The sequence below is a fragment of the Glycine soja genome, chromosome 1, assembly GCF_004193775.1.
Source record: "Glycine soja cultivar W05 chromosome 1, ASM419377v2, whole genome shotgun sequence".
Classification (NCBI taxonomy): domain Eukaryota; kingdom Viridiplantae; phylum Streptophyta; class Magnoliopsida; order Fabales; family Fabaceae; genus Glycine; species Glycine soja.
This window is the reverse complement of record NC_041002.1, coordinates 46,349,035-46,373,311: the sequence shown is the minus strand read 5'-3', so window position 1 is coordinate 46,373,311 and position 24,277 is coordinate 46,349,035. Positions and strand designations below refer to the sequence as shown.

Below are 24,277 nucleotides of genomic sequence, written 5' to 3'. Positions count from 1 at the left end.
TGTTTGATGCTTGAATGATTGAATTAAATGCATTAGTAGTGATGATTGATAGTATTAGATATATTTATCATAGACATAGGTAATTTTTAGAGAAACTAGTCTAGTTTATGCTCTGGTAATCGATTACCATTCAGTGTAATCGATTACACAAGAGCAGGAAGCCTGTAATCGATTATAACACCCTGTAGTCGATTACCAGAAGGCTTACTACTCCTGTAATCTATTACCATACCTTGTAATCGATTACACTTCGTCCTCCTCTATAAATACCCACGAAATCAATCACGCTGTGCAGCCTTACCCTCATTCACGAGCCTTCTTCATCCCTAATCTTCAAATTCTCATATCTTCCTCAATTCTTCACCAAAACACGTCCCGTAAAGCCCAATCTTCCTCTTTTTCACTTCTCTTTCAATTCCACCAATTGAAATTCACTAAAACTTCATCAAATGGCAGAATCGTCAAAGAAGAGAAAGGGATCATCCTCCACAACCGCTGATGCTGCTGCCCATCGCCGCCACGGACCATCCGAAGCACCCACAGCACCTATCCATCCTTCCTTGTCATCTCCAAGATCATCCACTCTATTTTCTTCCGATGATCAGCGTCTACTGTACCTTTCTCAATTTTCTTCTAGGATCATTTTAGACCTTGAGTACCTAGACATAGATTTCTTCAATGATGAGGCATTTGATTGTTATCAAGTGTTTCAAAATTCTGGCTTGGTTGATTTCATGTCTTTAAAATTGCCTTATTATCCTGAACTTGTCAAAGTCTTTTACTGCAATTTAAAAATTCAGGATGGCATTCTTTCTTCTGAGGTGCATGGTATTCCCATGATCATTGATCAATCATTGTTCTTTTCTTTGACTAAACTACCCAGTCAAGGTGCACCTTTTGAGGGCACCATTGTTGATGACTGGAAATTTGATTATTCTAGTCATGATGCTCGACGTATGGTTTGCAATGACCAGGCTGAAATGACCGGTAGATTGCTGGTCGGATCATTAACTTTTGATAATCGCATCATGAACTACATTATTGTTAGAATTTTGCTTCCCCGGTCTTCAAATTTGGCTCAAGCCTCTGAGGAGGACTTGATTTTGATGTGGGCTTTCCTTATCGGTCTTCAGATCGACTAGGCTCACTTGGTTCGGTACCGAATGCATAAGGCATTACAGGCCAATGCACCTTTCCCTTACCCTCAATTGGTCACTCTATTTCTCCGTCATTTTCAAATTCCGCTTGATGATGAACCATTTGTTCAAGTCAAGCGTTCCTTTGCTATTGGTGCTGGTGCAGTGACTTCTTTTGGATACCATAAGGATCGAAATGGTCAATGGCTAAAGAAAGATGCACTTCCTCCTCAAGATGAGCGTACGCCTTCTCCTCCTCCTCAGCGAGATGATTCAGCCCTCATGACTGAAGTTCTTTCCGAGTTACGAGGTCTTCGTACTTATGTTGGCGAACATTTTGATTCTCTGGATACTCGCTTTGCCGGCATGGATATTCGTCTCACACAGCTTGAAGAAGATGTGGGTTATATTCATCAGAGCTTCGACCTTCCACCACCACCTCCACCTTCTTAGAGTTTAGTTTCTAATTTTCTTTTAAGCCTTGTATTTTGGCTATGCTATTTAAAGTTATCATTTTCTGCACTCTATTTATCTTTTAGTATTTGGACTTTAGTCTTTTCTGTTTAGATTCTATGTGGTTTGAATTATGACTGTTTGGATTACATTTTGGCTATGACTTATTTATGATTTTGGTTGGTTATGACTTATAATTGATTTTATCTGTATTGATTCCCACGAACTTTGGCTTTTTGATGTTGCCAAAGGGGGAGAAAAATGGGGTGGTAAAGAAGCTTAGAAAAAGGGGTGGTAAAGAAGCTTAGAAAAAGCTTAGAAATCAAGTGATCATCAATTCCAAAACATAGGGGGAGTGGAAATGTGCTTTTCAAGTTTAAATTCAAGACAATGATTCAAGAATACAAGACACAACATCAAGATGATCACTAGTATTTTAGGAAGGGAATTCCTAATTGATATAGCAAAAGGTCTGGCCAAGTAATTTAAGTTAAAAAGTGTTTTTCAAGAGATTTACTCTCTGGTAATCGATTACCAGTGGCCAAAAATGGTTTACAACAGCTAGATTCAATTAGGCTTTACTACTAAGTTATGAGAAAGTAAAGAACAGAAACAATAAGTTAGACAAAAGTAAAGCGGAAATAAAAAGTACACAGCAAAAATTAAAGAGTGTAGGGAAGAAGAAGACAAACACAAAATTTATACTGGTTCGACAACAACTCGTGCCTACATCCAGTCCATAAGTAACCATTATTTATTATTTCTTTATATTTATATTCAGATTGATCTATTTGAATCATTATTTAAGAGTTCATTTTTAAGGGAATTTGTAACTTGCATAGAAAGTGAAATAGAATTTTAATTGGGGAAATAGTTTGCAATATCTTAATTCAGCCCCCCCCCCCCCCTTCTTAAGATATCTGGGGCCACTTGTCTAACACTTTCCTCCCTTCTTCTAACTGTATTAAAGCCACCCAATACACACCAATAGCTATCACAAATACTTTTTTTTAATTGAAGTATCTCCTCCCACGTTGATCTCTTCTCATTTAATGCACAAGGTGAGTAACCTCTTTCCCCTCCCCCCTTTCTATCTTCCTTGGACAAAAAGGAAACCAACTCCCACCTTCCAATTCATTACATTCAAATTGCCTTCTCCCCATAGACATAGGATCCCACTTGCATGATTAATCGTAGGGGCATGTCTCCATTCCATATTTGCATCACCCCAATGACTTCCACATCTGCATCACCTCCATTTTTGTTTCTTGAACACAAATAAAATCAAGTTCATCTTTTAGAACTAGCTTCTTGAACTCCCTCCACTTCACTATACTCCCAAGACCTCTAACATTGTAAGTGAGTAGCTTCATGGACAACTTGTTACACTCCTCTTCATCTTCTTACCTCCTTTTGACTCTACAACATTTTGATCCCTAGATTCAAGAGTGATCATATGCTGTATAAGCAACAACAAAAATATCTTTGGAATCAAATATAAGCAAATTTTAACTACTTGATTGTATTTAATGATACCATTCCAAAAATATCCTTCAATTAATTGTGACAGTTCCAATGACTCTTTTCTATTTTTGATATCAAATTTCAATCAAGGACACTTTAGGAAAAAAAGCTTATTTTTTAAATATGATTAGTAAAATTAAATAACATTAATCAGCTTTCTTAATCAACCTAAAGTTAGTTATTTTTGCTTATATTTAGGCCACAGTAGTAACATGCAAACAAAACTTAAATCCATTAATTGCACAATGCACACCTCATGTTGGAAAAAGATAAGTGATTTTTTGACAATTGTAATTTTGATTTTGAATAGTAAAAATGTAACTTTATAACATTATTTTTTTTGTCAAAGTTATGTCGGGCGAGATTCTAAAGATGATAAATTAGAGTCTAAGTTAATCTTGGGGTATATATCAACCTAAACCAAACTAAGTAAGTGATAAAATTCCTGAAATATTTCGAGGTTTATGATCTTTTATCATTTATTGGCTTTGACTGTACTTTTTTTTAATTAATTGGTCTAGTTTAGTTAACTAATTAATATATATAAATTATTTGTAACCCTTTTATATTAGAGTTTGACTCCTCTCTTAAAAAAAAAGATTGATTATTTTTTTATCTTGATTAATTATCTTGCAAAGATGCAAACTTCAATAACAATTAATTGTGATTTTGGGATTGATTGAAGTGGGAGAAAAAGAATGATAGGAAGAAAAAAGAAAAGAGGGATAGAGAAAATAATAAATGTAATAAGTGATATGACCAAAAAGATAGAAAATAATATAAAGATAAGGTGGAAGAGAAAGCCAGATTATGTTGATATTAAAAAACAAAACTAGAATTTTGGGAAAAAAATCACTTCTCTCTCTTAAAGCTTCTTTCGAACAGATGGTGAGCATAATGGGTGTACACTTTATGGTGCTTGAACTTGGGCCGGTTATGGTGATTAGTTGGCTATTACTTTTTGCATTTCCCATGTTGCTTCTTGCACTTACTTTTACCTTTTGAAATGGGGTGTTGCTAGGTGCACCCAGTAGTATTGCTGGTGCACCCAGCACTTATTGTGAAAAGTCACAAATACCCTTGTTATTTTTTTAAGAAAAGCGGTGCACCCAACAGACAACCCTTTCTTCTTCCTAATCCGCGGCTTTTCTTCCTCCCTATTCTGTGAGCCTTTCTTCTTCTGTTTTCTTCCTCGAGCCTCTTCGTTTCTTTCTTCTGTCGGTGGCCCTTTCTTCCTCCTTCCTCATTCTTCCGCGAGCCCTTTTGCTTCTCCAGCGCGAGGTGGTTGTTCTTCTTCCGCGCAAGCTGCTGCTTCTCCCTTCTTCCTAGGTGATCCGCAAATATGGTAGATGATTCGTAGGTTGTGTTTATGTTGTGTTGAACTTGCGGATCACGTTGATCCATAAGAAGAAAAGGCTGATCCACGTGCTTCATACGGATCAAGTTGATCCACATGAAGCTTATGGATCAACTTGATCCGTAGGAAGCACGCGGATCAACTTGATCCGCATGAAGCTTTTTTAATTTTCAAAATGATTTTTTTTATTTTAAATTAGGGTTACTTTTGAAGCTTTTTAGCCTGAAGTATGATATTTTTTATTTTGGTTTTCAGAATGTCACGCTCTCGTGCTTCATCATCACATTGGACCAGCATGAATGAGGAACTCGAACACATTGTTGTGCATATGCCCAGTAAGATTGTCTGTTATTTGTTTTGTGCTTGAATGCCTATTATTTGCTTGCCTGTTAATTGGTTGAATGTTAATCTTGTAAGAATTAACAATTGAAGAGCAAGGGCAATGTAAGGAATTGGCATACAAGATGCAGCATGTCACGGCTCCACCAGAGGGTTTCTTCCAGATGGTAAGCGCTAGGGACCAGGTCATGTTCATTTTGATTTAATTAATATTTGATTTTCCTGCTATTTCGTGTAACTAACGAACCTTATTTGGCGATATGATATGTAGATTTTCGGTGAAGTTGGTAAGGTATATGCTACCAAGTGGAAGGATGTACTTGGCAGTATATGGCATTTGGTTGACAAGGACGGAAATTATCACAACGTTATGTACAACCAAGATATGGATCAACCAGCCATCGTTGCAGGGTGGACAGCATCATAACGTTGCATCATATCATTGCATCATTATTGTAAGGGTACATTTTTTCTTAAAATATGCAAGACCCCTCGCCTGCCCAGAGCATTCCCAAGATGACACTCTTTATATCATCAAGTATCAGGTTCTGTGACCTTCAAGGTTTATCTCACCGAGCAAAAAGTTTCTTGTAGCAGCCTGGTAAGCTACTTCCTAATTTCATTTCTTTATTTTTCAAGTTTTAAATTGCATAACATAAATTATTGACATAACATTTCTTTATTTGTTAGGACGTTCCAAGTAGCATGTATTATTTCTTGAAAGACAAAGGCTGGACTCATTTGCACTTGGGAGATGTTGCAGAATGTCGGCTCGTGTTCAATCATTGGAGAAAGTCACTGAAAATTGGAGCCGGGTGGAAACATTTCTGCGAGACGTTGTCGTTCACTACTGGCATGGAGATAGTTTCTGAATTTATTGATCCTGATGTTAATCACGTGCTTTACTGGCCATGTTTATTAATTGGCTTAGGATTGTGAACATTCTTATTACTTTGAACATTTTTATTATTATGCACATTTTAATTATTATGAACATTTTAGTTAACTGTGAACAATGAACAATTTATGTATATTTTAGTTGTTTTATAATGTGTTGATTTTGATTGAACATTTTTAAATTACTTGATTCGAAATTCGTCGAAATATTATGAATGGAAGTAACTAAATTATAACTTTTATTAATTCGTTGAAATTATTAATGAAAATTGGTTTAAATAATTTGATTTAAATTTATTATGAAAGTAACTAATTCGTTTAAAATATTGGTTTAAATTTAATGAAAATTGGTTTAAATAATTATCATTCAAATTTAAAGAAATAAAGGTTAAAAGCAAAAAAAAAAAATAGTAACGTACGGATCAAATTGATCCGCGAGTAACTAACGGATCAAGTTGATCCACAAGTAACGTACGGATCAAGTTGATCCGCAAGTAACAGTCTTTATAGTAGTGATCTTATTTTAGTTGATAACACATATTAAGTTTGTAAGAAAAGACATAGGTTTGATTTGCAAAACATACTCTTGAGGAAGGATGAAAAACCTTAGGGTTGACTAAATTCAGAATCGAATTATTATTGTTATTAATAAAAAATATTAATACTATTTTTTTCACTTCAAATTTTTTACATTAATATTATTTGATGTTTTATATTAAAAATATTTAATTTTTTTAATTATATTTAGACTAATTATTTTAATCTTAAAAAATATAAATTTAAAAACGTTTATAATAATGTAATGATAGATTATTTTAGTTATATATACACAATTAATTTTAATATATGAATAAAATCAAATGTATAATCCATGTGAATGGACAAGTATTATACTGGTTAATAATGAAGAAAAACCATTTACAAATCGAAAACGCGACCATAGGAGAGAGGCGATGAATTAATTACTAACATTTAACTGTTTGTGGAAGAGCTAACTCAAACCTTGAAACGAACTAGAACCGATACCCCGTGTTACATGGGACACGAATCCAAATGTATGACAAACATAGTTTAGTACTTTGAGAATCTCATTTTGATGAATATATATATATATAGATATAATTTTTTATTATTATTCAACTTCCCTGAATTTATCATCAATTATCACAAAAAAGTCTAATTAATAGCTTCTTCATGATCAATTATTACGAAAAATATTTTTATCCATTTACAAATTAACAACCTCAAAAAAAGTTTATGCCCGAAAAACATTGTGCCATTTTTTCCTTTATTAGAGGCTTATCACTAACTAAAGGTGACGAATTAGCAAAAAATAAGAGTAAATTACCCTATCACTCTGAAGATGTTTTCAAATTGCATACAATTCTCCTCCTTTTTCTATCCCTACAATATCCTCTTAATTGTTGGAATATTACACTAACACCCATATACACGTACTAACGCCTTAATTGTTTAAAAGACATTACATCGAATACCCCTATAAATAAAGTTGTAAACGTTAAAAAAAACAGTAAGATTATGTGTAATTAAAAAAAATCTAAGAGGGTGTTAGTATAATTTAATCAATAAAAGAGAAAACAAGAGTAAAAAGAAAGAGGTGGGGATAATTGAGGAAAAGCTTACACGTAGCCCAGTTTGTGCATAGATTAGTAAATAGCACCGATTGATTGATTATATATTTTACTTGAGAATAATTTTGTGTTACGACGAATAATTTTATAGCTTCAAAAAGGCACTATCATGGTGCCATGATTTAGCAATTAGACTGGGAAATAGGAACTACTAAAGAATTGATCACATGTACCATATCAGATAACAATACACTTCCCATGATACAAATTTGTCCACTGTCTATGATTGCTATGGCTGATAGAAGTACCTATTTTTTGACCACACATTCCAAATTTGTAGGAGCAATACACGACAATAAGACAACAAATTGGTTTTTTCACATCATCGCACATACTTCTTGTTGCTTTCTACAATTGATCACCTTTTGGAGAGAACTTGGCCATCACTCAGGTCACGTCCTCTTCAATAGGAAACCCAAGATGAGTCCAATGATGCCAACAAGAACTACGTACATGAATGGTACACCGCCGTGGCTTCTGCTGGCATCACGCCTCAAAAGCTCCTGCACATGGAAGATTCCAAATCAATCCAAAAAATTTAATGAGAATTATGAAATGAAAATAATTGCATATGATGTATTTATTGAGTTCTTCATCAAACATTTAACCATTACGACTACAGTTAGACTGCACTACAAGTACTCTAATGGAAAATGATCTAGAGATGCGTTTGTTTTAAAGTTGAGTAGAATTAGTAGTGAACTGTTGAATGTAATTGGTGATGCGAGAACTGAGCTTAAACCCAGATTGGTCTTAAGCCCAAACACCTAGTTTTGACCAAAGTCAACACTAGGAGTGAAGTTATTAGATGTTTTTTTTTATCGGCATATGTTAGTTATTAAAATGTTAGTTTTGTTGGCTGGAGGGATCCAACCTATGATCTTCCCCCCTCCTTCCCTTCTCCCTTAATCATCCAACCTAGCTTGTATTTCTAAATTTATTACATGCACACAACCAAAGTAACGTATAATCGCCCACAAGGGGCCTTGGGCCCTATGCTAAGGATTCTTGCTCAGATCTAACACCTATACATACACCACCACCATCACGATGAAAGATATACATTTATTACATCTCGTCATTACTAATTTCAAGGTCAGAGTGTCTTTTGCAAGTAAGAAAGAAAAAAACTTGAGCTTTTTTAAAGACATCATCCATTTGTCATATACTTTAGACAAACCAGAGTCTCAATTGAAATTAGAGTTCAGATGATCAAGTATTTAGTTCAATCAAATCAACAATCGGTTCGGACCAGACAACATTCTAGCCTGAATTCATCACCTCATCCACTCAGGACAAAACAATTGGGAATTTGGGATATGTGCCTAGATTAATTTCAACCACAAATTTACATTGATGCATGTGGCAAGGTAGAAAGAATTGATTCTATGTGTTTGCCAAACAGGCATCTAGTCTGAGAAGTAAAAATGAATCTGAAGTGATCAGAAAAGAACATAGAACCAAGAAGAGTGAGAATTTAGAGTGCAAGACTATCATGGCTCCTTACTTAGCAATCAAAGGATTCAAAATATATTAGGCATTGCAACTATAGGAATACTGCAACAAGCCATCTAAACAATTCTCCTTTCTATTTCTATGATAGGTGATAAAATAGTTAGGCATATAAAACTATATGAGAAATGTAAGGTGATTGGTTAAGGAGGTAAATAATTTCAGGATGTCCATTGGTTTGTGAGGGTTGATTTTCAAACCATCCAACAACCATACTAATATACTCAGTTTAGCAAAATGAATAGTAGACTAAGCCTATGGATATGGCTAACATGAAACTGAACCAAAAGCTTTCAAGAATCGGCACAGTAGCATATGTTTGTTCAGTTTACTATTTCTTTTGATCTGAAAATAAAATTAGTTTAGAAGCAGCAAACAGAACAGGTTCCTTTCAGTTCTCCTGCCTCTATTTTCCTGATCATTAATCACTCAAAATCAGACAAAGATTTAAAGATATTCAGATACACTTTGCTTCATGAACACATGACTAAGATGAACTTCTCTTCCCCAAACTGTAAATTCAGACATAATGAGATGGATATTGAACTCAGTTCATCCTAATAAATGCATAACATAACAGGAGAACAATCAAGATCTATAGGAAGTAGAAACATTCAACATAACACATGTAGAAGCATGCTTAGAAGATTTTTTTTTCAGAATGAATTCCATACCAGTTCTTGCTGAAGTCTTCTGTTTTGCTCAACAACAGAATTCCTCTCCTCAGTTACCTTAGAAATATGAGCTCTTGCCTGAAACCAAAATAAGTTCAAAATGAGCACCATTTTTCCTTAATTAATTAGTATATCACTAAGAGCAATCCTGAGCTCTTCTTTGATGTAGTTGAGACAGCTGCTTCGATGAGTTACCAGAAAATTTCTTCCAATAATAGAATTGTCAATGCAAATAATGACTCAAATCAATCCACTTCAAACAGTTTATCATCAGGAGCATTTCCAAACAACATGCTTAAATAGAAAACAGAAGAAATCACAGTACCACAAGGCTATGAAGAAAAGATTACTGACAAAAGGCCAAAAACAGTAATATAAATTGATGCATAGAGTTGAAAGCTTAGAAATTTATGTGTTTCAAAAACATTTGAAAGGTAATTCCAACCTCCAAAAATTAAATTAGAGTTATCATGATAATTGATATCTCTACAATGACAAGCAAACCGGTCCTTTTGGGTAGGGGTCAAAAGGAGATGTTATTACATGCATGTTCAGGTTAGGATCGACAACCAACATCAAGCATTAGATTTTTCCAAAATTAAAAAGTACTCTGAGCCACATATAATGATAGAAATTATAATGTTAACTGTTTTTCTTTTTAATTGAAGAAAAAAGCTAATCAGAGAGAAATTATATATGTATATGTCACCTCAAAAGAAGCATCCTGATGTTCAGCCCGCTCATTGAAAGCTTTTGAAGCCTACAGTGCATGTTTATCACAAAAATTAATTAACCAAAAAGATGAAAATTTGTTTGAAAATATATGCAAAAACCCACTGGTTACTCACCCCTGTAAATTCCGCAGCACTTGAATGTCCATTCTCAGATACAGATGCACGAGGTGATGAGTCTTCATCAGATCCTTCTCGAACTGGGGATGGTGGTTGAGGAGGAGCAACATAAACAACTCTCAACTTGCACTCTTCAACATCATGACCAGATTCTTTATTGAACTATATAATTGAGAAAAGTAAACCATCAACTTAAGCAACATGTCACATGTATTAATACTATCATGAAACAGTGTAATTTGTTGAATGGATACCATTTCTGGAGTGATATCTTTTGTGGTTGCCCCAGGGCTTGCAACTACACTTTGAAGGAGAAACTTATCCTTGCATTGCATGTCAGGAGGTGCCTCCTTTTGGGCTTGCATTGTTACTAAATATATAAATAAGACACTAACAGTCAATACATAGAAAACAAAGTTACTTAACAATATAAGTTCAATAGGCATACACGGTCAACGTAAAAGTTTTTACATAATCAATCAATCAGAAATCATCGTTGGTATAACTATTGGTATGACTTTAAGTTAGTTATCATAAAATTCAACAGTTTGTGATTGGATTGCACTGTCAGTTCATATATTATTTATTAAAAAAACTATTGCACATAAAAATGAAAAAACGATAAATCTATAATCTATAGCAACACTTAACCCAAAAATTACAAATATAAAGTATTTCACCATATATAGCCCACCAAATCAAGTAAAAGATAGATTCTCTTTGCATGCAAGTGTGCTTTTGTGTGAAAGAGGGAGGGAAGATAGAAATATAGAGTGAGAAAAAGAAACCTATGACATCACAAGTAGACCTAGGCATCACAACTCCAGTGTTAGGTCTAACACAATATTTCTTAGGATTTGTTGTCTTAACCTGCAAAACCATGAATTGCACCCCAAAACAAAATTACAATTCTCCACAACACACAAAAATTGAAGAGGGGGGGGGGGGAGGGGGGTGGAGACTATACCCAAAAAAAAGGTATAAAAATGAATTCTAAAAAAAATAATTCAGAAGTGAATCAGAAAAGAAACATAAAGAGTAAAATTGGAACCTTGAAAGCCACATAGTTGTCAGTCTTGTTAGACAACTGCAAAGAGCATGAGATCTGCTTCCTCAATTCAACTATTTTCGCAAACCCAAAACCCAGAAAAATTAAAAAAGAAACAAGAAATTAGAACAAGACCCAGAAGCAGAAACCGAATAAAAAAGCGAAAAAATTGAATTTTGAAGAGAAAAGTGAAAATCTTTAATGAATCTGAATAGGCTCACAGGGAAACTGCAGCTCCTGGGGTTGTATGTGGAGGAGCTCGCCGGAACTCATGGCGGACGGATCGGCGGAGAGAGAGATCAATGTCGGTTTTCCGGCGAGAGGAAACGGTTGTCGTAGGAAGAAGAGAGAGACTCGCAACTTGCAAAGCAACAACGTGGGACACTTTGTGATTGTCTCTGATCTTTGGAAAATATTTTTACATGATACAAAGCATCGAATGGAAGGGTACTTTCGTCATTTTTAATGTTCAAAATCATGACCATATTAACTGGTCCCATCTTTATGATTTTATTTAATTTTTTATAAATAAACTTAATACAGTGGGAGACTAAATTGACTCTAAATATTCAAAATCTATTTGTAATACCATATATTATATTTTTAATAAAAAAATATAAATCAAAATATATTATATTTTTAATATAGAGAAAATATTAAAAATATATTTGGTAAAAAAACGTATAGAGAAAATATCATTAAGAGTTTAATGGTAATATAATTTTAGTATAAAAACTTTTTTATAGTTCATCAATCAGAAATAATTATTAATATAATTATTATAAAAATTAATAAATTTATTATATAGAATTATTTATAATTAGATAATGGTACGTTAGTATTTTTTATTTTTTAACATATTTTTTTATTTTTTAAAAAAATTTGTTACAAATTATATGAATTTATTCCTTATTTAAAAATTTTATTTATCATTTATAATTTTTAATAATAATTAAAAGAAATGTATCAATTGGTATATATATATATATATATATATATATCGAACAATATATTTATAGCACTCCTCCCATAAAGTGATGTAATAATTCATGTCGAGGTAAATAAAAATATGTCAATCATGATGTGCTTTTTTTCTGGTTCTCCCTGCATGATGATGTGTTTTTTTACTTTTGTAAATTTCTTTCTCTTTTATTTAATTTTTCTTTCAAGGTTGATATTATTCTTTGTTGGTTTGTCAAAATAAAGTATATATTCTTTTTGGAAGGTCTGTTTGAATCGACGGGTTTTTTTGGTGGTTTACTCAAGCAAGAAGTATTTTACCGTAGTAATAAAAAAATTATAAGGTTAATTAACTAAATTAACTAAATTAATTAGATTTTTTAAATATTACAAAACCCTTTTATCTTTATTTTTTTAATATGAAATTTTAACTTCCTATTAACATTAAATTATAATTTTCTATTTTAGATTATTTCTGTGAAGAAATATTAATGAACTTGAACGATGTAAGATCGTGTTAAACAATATTTTTTGACAGCAGTGTTAAACAAATTTGACTTTAATAGTTGGTGTACTTTTGCTATATAAGAATTAATTCGATTCCAGGTGAATGGGAAACATACCAAAAAATGTCAATTTTTTTTTGGCATTGTACCTTTGTACATTATTGGTGGAAGGTATCCATGTGCTTAAATGGATTGTTAATGTTTGCAATTAATAATGATACATTCAATTGGATGCAAGTATTTGTTGGCACACAAACAATTAAATTCATGTCCTGTTGAAGGTTCTTATTCAGTTTAAAATGATATTCTTGTAATGGCTTTCAATATATGTTTTCTCACATAATATTTTTTCAATTTAGTTAAATAAAACAATTATCCACTCTTCTTGTTTGGATGAATTTTACGAGGACAGTGAACTAGTACCAACAAGTAGATTAATATGAGCTTGAATGTAGTGCACCTTGTTGTCAATTGAGTTCTTTCCATGAACATGAAGATTTAAGAGCTAAAGATTCATTATAAATATTAAATAAAAGGTTAAAATGTTTTTTTTAGTCTTTTATTTTATTTTAGTATGATTTTTTAATTTTAAAAACTTTTATTTTGATATTTTAAAATGACTAAGTTAGATTAAGTGGATTCTTGTATCAGTTTATCACATTAATTTAGTCAATTTGGTAACATGTGACAATAATATTTTAAAATGACAAATTATGAAAGATGTGGCATCATATTAACATTTGCTACATAAGCCAAAGTTTACATTGTTAGTGTGGTAAACTACCGTAAAGATGTGATACCATTTGCATGCCATCTTTCTCTGTGAAACCCTTGTGAATTCTAGACGAATTGAAGAAATAAAAAATCTCACTGACTTTGACTCTTGCATTGCTATTGATGTTAATGGAAGGAGTGGTGGCCTTGCTCTGTTTTGGAAACAACCATTTGATTGTCATCTCCTCAACTTCTCCCTTAATTTCATAAAAATGGCTTGCAAATATGGCAATTGACAGGTTTCCCCAAAAAGAAAAAAGAAAAATCTCTTGGGATCTTATTCATACTCTTTCTCATTCTTTCCTTCTTCCTTGGTGCATTTTTGGAGATTTTAATGATCTCTAGTCTACAGATGAAAAAATTGGCAATCGAGACCATCCAAACTACCTCATTCAAGGTTTTTCGAGATGCTATTTCAGATAGTGGCCTCCATGATCTCCCCATGGAAGGATATAAATTCACATGATCAAAAAGTAAAGGAAAATCAGATGCCATTGAAGAAAAATTAGACACGATGTTGGCAAATCTTGATTGGATTGACATGTTCCCAAATTTCAAACTAAAAAATATTGTAGCATCAAAATCTGACCATTCACCCATTCGTCTTTTGCTAGATGCTAATTGCAAGAAGCCTTGTAGAAAACATTGTCGGTTCAAAAATTCATGGTTGTTGGAACCATCTCTTGATGCTATTGTTAAAGAAGGATGGAATAATGGAGTTTATGATGACCTAATTTTGAAACTTAGCATTCATGGGACAAACAAGTCAAGCTTGCTTTTAGATCACATGTTGACCTATGTCTCAAAGAGTTTGAATCCTTGAGAGAAGCTATTGATGAAGATTATGCAAAAAAGCTTGCAACTGCCAAGGAACAATTGAATAGTTTGATCCCTCAAGAGGAGTCCTATTGGAGGCAAAGAGCAAAAGTCTATTGGCTTAGGGATGGTGATATCAATTCTCGCTTCATCCATTCTTATGCAACAACAAGAAAGAATATGAACAATATTGTCTCTCTAGTTCATGATGATGGCATGGTTGTAACAGATCATAATAAGCTTTGTAATGTTGCAAATTCCTACTTTGATCAATTGTATTGTGGTACTACTATTGAAATTGATGAAGTAATAAACCATGTTTCCCTTTACTTGTCGTCTGATGATAATTCCCTCGTCACTACTCCTTTTTCTATTAATGAGTTTAAAACTACCCTTTTTTCAAATGGGCTCAAACAAATCATCTAGATTTGATGGTTTAAGCCCAACTTTTTATAAGAAATTTTGGGGCCTGTGGCCTTGATATTTTTGCTACAGCCATAGCTTGGTTTGAAATGGCTCTTTCCCTCCTCAAATAAACAAAACATCCATTGTCCTTATTCCTAAAATTCCAAACCTTACCACTATGAAAGATTTTAGACCTATATCCTTGTATAATGTTCTCTACAAAATTATTTCCAAAACCCTAGCCAACCGCCTTAAGCCTTTACTTCAAAAATGTATTTCTTTGGAGCAATTTGCTTTTATTGAGGGACATTCTATATTGGAAAAAGTTGTTATTGTCTCTGAAATTCTTCACCACATGATATCAGCAAGGCTTTTGACAGGATCTAGTGGAGTTACTTGATGTGATTCATGGCTAAAATGGGGTTTAATGAAAAATGGATTGGATGGACCAAAACTTATTTAGAAACTGTTAAATACTTTGTTAGGAATACAGATTCTTTTGGCAATATTACACCTGGGAGAGGACCGAGACAGGTGTCACCCTACCTTTTTATATTGTGCACAAAGGGACTTTCGTGTCTCTTGAGGCATTTTTTAGAGGAAATGAGATATTCATGTTATTAAGGTGTGTAAGGAGGCTTCAACCCTCTAACATCTTTTATTTGCTGATGATTATTTTCTGTTTTGCAAGGCTACTGAAGCAGAAACTCATTCTCTCAACAACGTTCTTGACATCTAGGGAAGGGCATTTGGCCAGATTATCAATTTCCAGAAATCTAAGGTATTTTTCAGTTCTGACACAAAAAATGACATGAGAAACTTTATCAAATCCTTTCTTGGAGTTTTTGTGATGATTGGAACTAGAAAATACCTTGGAATTCCTTCTCTCATTGGTAGGAATAAGAAATCTATTTTTGATTTTTTGAAAGATAGGCTCTAAAGTCGCATCAATCATTGGTCCAATAAACACTTATCCAAGGCAGGCAAAGAAGTTCTTCTCAAATCTTGTGCTTAGGAGATTCCAACTTATTGTATGAGTGTTTACCTTCTTCCATCAACTCTACAAAATGAAATTCAAAAGATGATGAACTCTTTCTGGTAGAACTCAGGAAATAGTCAAAGAAAAGGAATTAATTGACTTAGTTGGGAAAAATTGACAATGAACAAGGAATTTGGTGGCATAGGCTTTCGACATCTTTATGGCTTCAATCTTGCCATGCTAGGGAAGCAATGATGGATCTCACAACAAATCCTAATGCTATAGTGACAAAGGTGCTCAAATCAATACTTCCCCAATGGTGGTTTCTTGGATGCCCCTCTAGGGCATAATCCAAGTTTTACATGACATAGCATCCATGCTTCATAGGCTTTGGTTAAGGAAGGCATGAGATGTAGGATTGGCAATGGCAATTTGATTAATATTTGGACCCAACCATGGCTACCTGATTCAAATAAGTCTTTTATCTCATCTTCTCCACCTTTAGGTCTCGAAAATTTGCATGTCCATTCCATTATTGATCATGAAAAAAATAGTTGGAAAATGGATATGGTTGAACAAATTTTTAATGATGTTGATGTTCAAGTAATTCAGAATATCCCTTTGATGAACTCACAAGCTAATGATCTTCTTATTTGGAACCAAAGTGCAAGTGGAAATTTTACTATGAGATTAGCTTATCACCTCATGGAAAAAATGATTTGTAACAGTACTCTCAAGGTGGAAGGAAACTGGTATCTTATACGGGCTCTTCGAATCCCTCCTAAGGTGAAGTACTTCCTATGGCACACACTTAGGAGTGGTCTACCAACAAGAACTCGCTTTCAGCAAAAAGAAGTCCAACACACAAGTCTTAGTAAATATTGTGGAACTAAAATGGAGAATGAATGACATGTTTTTTCAATTGTTTTCAGGTTTGAAGCATCTAGGAAGTTGTAGGATTATGGGACATCATAAATCTTCATATGCAAAGTTCAGAATCTACAGTAGCATTGATATTCTCTTTGCTAGATCCTTTTCCACTAGAGTCACAAAACATCTTTGCTATTACCCTTTGGAGCATCTGGAAAATGAGAAATGAGAGAGTTTGGTAAGGGATGAACACCACACTAGCAATATCAACATTGCAGTGTCTCCAATTCCTCAATGAATGGCCAACAATTTGAGCACATACAACACACAACTTGCGTCAACCTCTCAACCAACCAACTATTGATCTCAGTTGGAAAAAACCGCCACTAGGTTTGGTTTAAATAAATGTAGGTGCTGTAATTTTTAGATGTGAAGGAAGCTAGGGTGCTAGGATGGTACTAAGAGATGAAAATGGTTAGTTTCTTAAGGTGAAAACAATGATAGTGAGAGGAATTCCAGGTGCAAAAGAAGTTAAGGCTTAGGCACTTTTACAAGCTATCCATTGGAGTAGTCAACTGCATTTTTAGAACATTATTTTTTGAGGTGGATTGTAAATCTATTCTTGATGGTTTAATGTCCAAACCAAGAAGAGTTTCAGATTTTTATGCTTTGCTTGATAATTGTTATTCTCTTTTATGTAATTCTCAAAACTCAAGGGTGAGTTTAGTTAGGAGGCAAGCAAATCAAGTAGTCCACTCTCTAGTTAAAGCTTTTAGATTTAAAGCTAGTCATCATGTTTATGAGCGTATTCCCATGTATATTTATGCTACTATTCTCAATGATATGAAATAAGTTTATTTCTCCTAAAAAAAAAACCAAAATGTAACTTCAATTATATTTAGCATACCAAATTAAAAAAAAAAGAGAAATAATGTTGCTAGAGTGTTTCATAAAACAAACTAAAATAATTTAGGAAAGAATATTGGTGTTAATAGGGACCTAAAAATATAGTTGGGGGGGGGGGGGATAGTGTAAAGTATTTACAAAACATTTGCACTAACCTTCCGTTTCGGTTGTTATAATTAATTTACAAATATTATCTTTGTTCTTATCTATAAGAAATATATGAGAATACTTTTTTGTTCCTAAAGTATAAGAATATATTACAACTTGAATATTTTTCTATCAATAATTTAAAATAAAAATATATTAAAAAATATATTATTTATCATAAATTTAAAATATAATTTATATGTTAAAAATTATTAATTTATTACAAAATTTAATTATAAAATAACTTACATACTTAGAAATATTTATTTATTATAAATTATAAATTTTAGTTATGTAAAATAAACATTTATTGTGTGCAATGCATAGGCTAAAATACTTGTTATCATGTATGTAAAGTTTCATTCAAAATTGATTTGATTTATACCTTCAAAAATGCAAGATCAAAGTTTTCTGATTTGAGAAATTAGCTTCTAATAACTTCGAGAAGAATAATTTTTTATAAAAATTATTAATATCTTGCTTCCAAACATTTATGCACTATCATTTTATATTTTCCAAATATATTTAAGTGAGTAAATGTTATTTCCATGCTTATAAGAATCCTCTCATAACCAAGAAGACATTGTAAACAAAAATATATCACAAGAAATTTCAATTGCTCAATTTAGACCAAAGTTTATTAAAGATCATAATTCATCCTCTCTTTTTATGAATATCTAATCAACTTTAATTGATATGGAATTTCAATCTCTTGGGTTGAGCACACTAACAACATTGCTGAGGATATTATCGAAAGTTACTAGGATCTCCAATAATTTTATAGAACATGGCACAACCCTAGGTCATTCTATCAGAGATGCAATTCATTAAATGTCGAAATTAATTTGAACAGATTCAATAAAAAAAACACAAAATTCAATAAAAAAAAAACATCCTCTCTTTTGTCGTTTGTAGAATTAATAAAAAAAAACACAAAATTCAATAAAAATACTAAAACGGATTCAAATAAAATCAACCAAAGGATCAAAGCTTTTAGTTAAATCATCACGGTTTTAGAGTTATATGATGAATTCATAATCATGTAATCCAATATGAGTTCATAAGATAATCATCTATCATGTATTAAGAAAATTAAGAAAACAATTGCTTTCTCGAATTTGACTTGAATTGAAGCGCACAACATATTGGCAAACAAACAATCAATCAAATCCAATACAAGTTCATGAGATAAAACAATCGCATTCTCAAATTTAACCGAATTCAAGCACAAAATATATTGGAAATCAATCAATCAATTACTATAAGACTAACCAACCCTATTCCTATTCTGAATTTAATTCTTTAAATCTAATAATGATCATGCATTAAACCCAAAACATTGAAAACAAAAAAAAAAGGAAGAAACATATTACAAATTCAAAATTTAAGCACTGAGAAACTCAAATTTATTGTAGGCTTTGAGACCCTTGGATTGAAAAAGGAATTTAGCTCTTCATGAGCATCTACATTGAAAGATAAAATTACATAAAAAAAGGAGACAAAGGATAATGGAAATCCTTAATTAAAATTCTCAATATATTGTTCCTAATCTTATATGACATAAAGATAAGATAAAATAAAATCTTAATAGAGGAAGCAAATCTTGAAAAGATGAAATCCTCATCCTAATAAAGGAAATAATTCTAAAGATAAGATAAGATAAGAAAATATATTATAATGATATTAACTCTATATCTCAATAATCAATGTTAAATACAAGAGGATATCTTTATATATCTTTTGATAAATCTCTCATAAACTCTTCAAAAATCTACTTAAAAGTGTAATTGGGCCACTAATTACAAATTAGGCCCAAAAATGCTTAAGCTGAAAATACAAGTGTAGGGCCATAGTACTAAACTGGAATTTGACCCATGAGTAGTCTGAATTAGACTGAGTTTGAGACATAAAGTTGTAGAACTTCCTCTTATATTTCAAACAAGATAAGAATCACTTGAATTCTAGCTTTGTGCAAAAAGTTATGGCTTGTCTAGTAAAACAATGTCAACAATAAGAAAATGTTCGAAAATTAATAAAAATAACACTTGGTCCAATGTTACAAAATTTAGCTAAAACAGAAAAAAATCATTAAAATATGTCAATAATGCAACAAAAAAAGTCACTAATGAATGCTAAATAATGATCTATGACACACCTAATACTGTGAGAGAAAAAATTTAGGAAGAAGAAATTGACCATAAAATACATTTAACAATTTCTTTTAGTTTTAGGACAAATAAATAACATTCATTTTATGTCTTAATAAATAATTTGAGAATTACATGTTAGGTGCTGTTGTTTAAGCTTAATCAATAATTTCAAATTAGAGTCTAACAAGACTAGTGTATTAAATATATGAAGGGAAAACTTTATTATCTTGAACATAATTGACTCTTATAAAAGATACATGATGCTATTTACAATGATTACTTGATTTTATGTTATAAACACACAAGTCATTAACCAATATTATATGATAGTAGAAAAAACTATGAACAAGTAGGTACTAGTCAATTGTGGGTGGGTCAAAAATGAACTACCATGCATTAGCTAAAGCATCCCTGACTGCTAGCTTTGACCACTAAATAGAGTGATTTGGCTCCCCACCCCTCTTTATACTCATTAATCTTCTAAAAGGTCCTTTGTGAATCTACATCAAATTACGATTTTCGCCCATCCTTTTATTTAAAATATTACTTGCCGAATCAGCGAAATTTCAATATTAATAGCCAATCAACACCATCATTCCCATATCATAACATTAACACGTTCAACATGTTTAAATAATTTATAAAGAATGAATCAAGCATTTTTAAAATTTTCAAGCGAAGAAATGAAATTACAATTTTAACCTCAATGGCATATTAGTCTATACGATTGCCAATGAGTGTGATAATTCAGCTCAAATACTTGCAATTCCAAGCTAGAATGCAAGCTTCAAGTTATGTAGAATATAGAGCAGGATTCCAAGACGCAGTGGGTGTCCATTGGAATTTTCATGGAGAATGTTGCATTAGATTTAATCAAATAATGATAAATATAAACATCTTATTATAGTGTAGGAAATTTATGTTTTGAAAAAGCATTTCACTTGAACAAAATCCAAATTCTCCTGTTGTCTAATTTACTGAAACACTATAATTCATATGTTAACACATTAGTGTAAGACTCTGTTACATTCATATGTAGAAAAACAATCTATTTAATAAAAAAATTATATTCAATTTTTACTGTGTATAAAATTCTTTTGGATGAGTAACAATTAAATATCGTGAATAAAAATTAATTTCTAATCCTATGAATTGGGAGATTCCTAACCTTTCACATAAAACAAATTTGTTTTAGGTAAAGACTATCAAATTCAAGCAAGCATAAAGAGTGAGGAACACTTGTTCGGTAGTTTCACTATCACACAAGTTACTCAAAAGTGGAAATTTCAAGAAAATATTGAGCCCCGGATATAACTGCATGGCGGCTATTGATTGGAAGGGGGCTTGGGATATTTAATAAAATAACATAACTGATCTGTTATTTGAGTTGTATATGTAAACAATCACATGCTATCCCTTATGTTCAACTACTGTCCTTTTTATGGTGTTCTGAGCATGTGGTGTACCTTAGATGCCATCTAATGAATAATGATTTAGAAACTTTGTAATCGTACCCAAAGAATATTAACTTCTTTTCTTTTATCAAAACGTATATATTTGATAACATTTGTATTTATCAAAATATAATTATCCACATTTTATCTGACTATAATTAACAACGAGCTATTAATTTTTCATGAATCGTGGTATTAGGAACCCGCTAGTTCTTGGAATAATGATTTGTATAGTAATAATACTAAAAAATTATAGCACACAATATATTAATCACACTAAATATATTTTTAATAAGAAATTGAATTTTAATTTATTAGTTAGTGTCCCTAAGAAATTAGTTAGTAATATTTATATTTGTTTCTTTCACTACTTAGTCAATTTGAGCCGTTGCCATGTGGATGTGACAAAATTCAATATGAAAAAAATGATTGATTAAATGATTATAAATGCCTTGTACATATTTCAATACCAAATTTGTGATTAAAAGTTGACTATAAACAACCATGTTGAATTTGATCATTTGAAAAATGATTGTAAATGACACCATATTCCGTTCTTCAACTAATTGCATTATAATAACATCAGAATCAAGGTGCGATTCCTGCTCTAAAACCATCGTGACTTTTTTTTCATCCTTATTCCCACCACCATTTTATTCTCCCAAATGTTAGACATTTTAATTAACGCTTCTTGTCCTTCAAAAATCAAATGTTTACTCATGATGAATTAAATGAATGTAATAAGTTCATGTTGCGTTTCTTCGCATCCTGCTATGTTGTTGCTGATATTGTTTTATTTGTAGAAAAAAAATTAGATGAGTTAAATCTCGAGTTATGATATATCTTAAGACTTACTGAACACTTATAAAAATATTTATAAATGGTTCATCAATAAAATTTTCACATTGACTGTAAGATTTGAACCCTGGGATATGAGTTTGATACTCACCCACGTTTCTCTTGGTTGTTTAGAATCACACAATACAAGCAAATGTAAATTGACTTTATTTCCATTCCCCCTCCCACATCTTTGCTTTCATTTCTACACATCTTTAGGAATTCTTCACACCAAGTTAGCTGCAGTCTTATTTATACGTGTGCGTCAGTCTATTGCTAATTAAGAAAAGGGACAAGAAAATGCTTACCCAGCCAATTAAGGAACATGTTCTGACTAATATAAATATAACTTCACTTGGAACTTTTCAGTTTTCACCAAACCCCGTTCATAGAGAGTCATCCCAATACGAATCTCATGGTGCGCATAAGAAAATTTGAGAAATTTAGTGTATGTTTGGATTAAACTTTTTAAACCTAAGTTTGAATTTTATTTTGCAAACTGAATTTGAAAAAACAATTGTATGCTTTCAATTGAAACTTGGTTTCAGATAATTCTGAAGTGTGAAAACATACTTTTGAGAAAAATTAAATATAGTTTTACAATGTTGACTAGAAAAATAATTGCAAGCCTTATTTGTTTACTATTTTCGAAAATAGTTTTTGTTTTCTAAAATTTTGTTGTCCCTTCTATATATTTGGTAGTGTTTGTCCCAGGATCATATTTTTCTTTTCTAAAAGTTTGTCTCCTAGGTATTTCAACAGAAAATATCTTCTAGTTGTTTGTAGTTTTTTGTTTTTAAAACACTTATTTTGCAAACAACTTTAAAACTCAATAGAATTTAGATGAGAAATAGATTGCCTAATAATGTAGAATTATTTTAAGAAACAGTTTAAAACAAAAAAAAGTAAGAAGTGAACCAACCAAGCACTTACACTGTTAGAGTAGCCCAACACAGTTGGGCATTACGATGAATAATTCAGTATAATACCAAAGTAAAACGCAAATCCTCTAATGTAACTGTTCACAAAAACAACTATCCTAGAACTCGCAGTTCACAGTTTCTTGTCCCTCCTATTTAAACGTGAATCTTTGTTCTCACACATCTAAAAAAAATATAAAAAAATCACACTTGTTCTATGTTCTGTTATTCATCAAGATGCTGATTAAGAAGCAGATCGAGGGTAAAAAGAGCAGAGGAAAAAGACAAGGATACCTAAAAAAACAAAAACAGCCAAAACTGATTATCATTTATGAATGAAAGGAGTTTACTTGGAGGAGACAATGGTTCTAACAGGAAAAGCCTATTGTAAAGAATTTTTTGAATAAGGTGAATGGTGTTCAGTTAAAACAACATTTAAAAGACCACATACTCTGTTAAACAGGGCAATAAATTATTGATGCAATCTAGTTCTTGAGGCCAAAATGAGGTCTTTGAATGTTTATGGAGCACAACTGCGCCTTCTAACGTGACAGCATTCGCTTGGCGTGTGATGCATGTTAGAATACAAACCAGAACCAACCTTCCCTAGAGGAATGTGCAGCTACAGAGTTCAGATTCATGCTGCCCACTTTGTCAGGAGGAAGCTGAAACAGTGGAGCATCTCTTGTTCTCGTGTAAGATATCTTTCAGGTTGTAGTACAGATGCTATGGGTGGTTGGGCTTTGAGTCAGCTCTGCATAATAATCCAAGAATCCATTTTCTACAACATCACAATGATGGTTTATTGAAGAAGGAAGCACAGCTCAAACAGAGGGTTGTCTGGCTCGCAGTCATATAGACTATTTGGCTACAAAGGAATGACATTATTTTCAACAACACAGTTCTAAACAGTGAAAGAATGTGGGATTTGATCATGCTAAGATCCTGGCTATGGTTATCAAATATGAGCAGGAAGTTTAACTTTTTGCTTTATGAGTGGTCAACTCTGTCAATGTGTCTAAAAGGTAGATAGTTGGCACTTTGTACATTATACACGCTGCTGCACTTGGTTTGTTGTGAGACAGGGCTTTCAGCAGGTAATTCTCTTAA

The 24,277-nt window shown here is 32.3% G+C and overlaps 1 protein-coding gene across 1 annotated transcript; it reads right to left on the bottom strand.

The window, feature by feature from the left end:
* Positions 1–7,453: 7,453 nt before the first annotated feature.
* Positions 7,454–11,858, bottom strand: LOC114417105 (vesicle-associated protein 1-2-like). Its single transcript, XM_028382217.1, has 8 exons — positions 11,665–11,858; positions 11,447–11,517; positions 11,184–11,265; positions 10,650–10,765; positions 10,393–10,557; positions 10,254–10,304; positions 9,545–9,622; positions 7,454–7,861 (listed from the first exon to the last, which is right to left on the bottom strand). The coding sequence occupies exons 1-8, from the start codon at positions 11,714–11,716 to the stop codon at positions 7,751–7,753; spliced, it is 726 nt and encodes a 241-aa protein (XP_028238018.1). The 5' UTR covers positions 11,717–11,858; the 3' UTR covers positions 7,454–7,750.
* Positions 11,859–24,277: the final 12,419 nt, after the last annotated feature.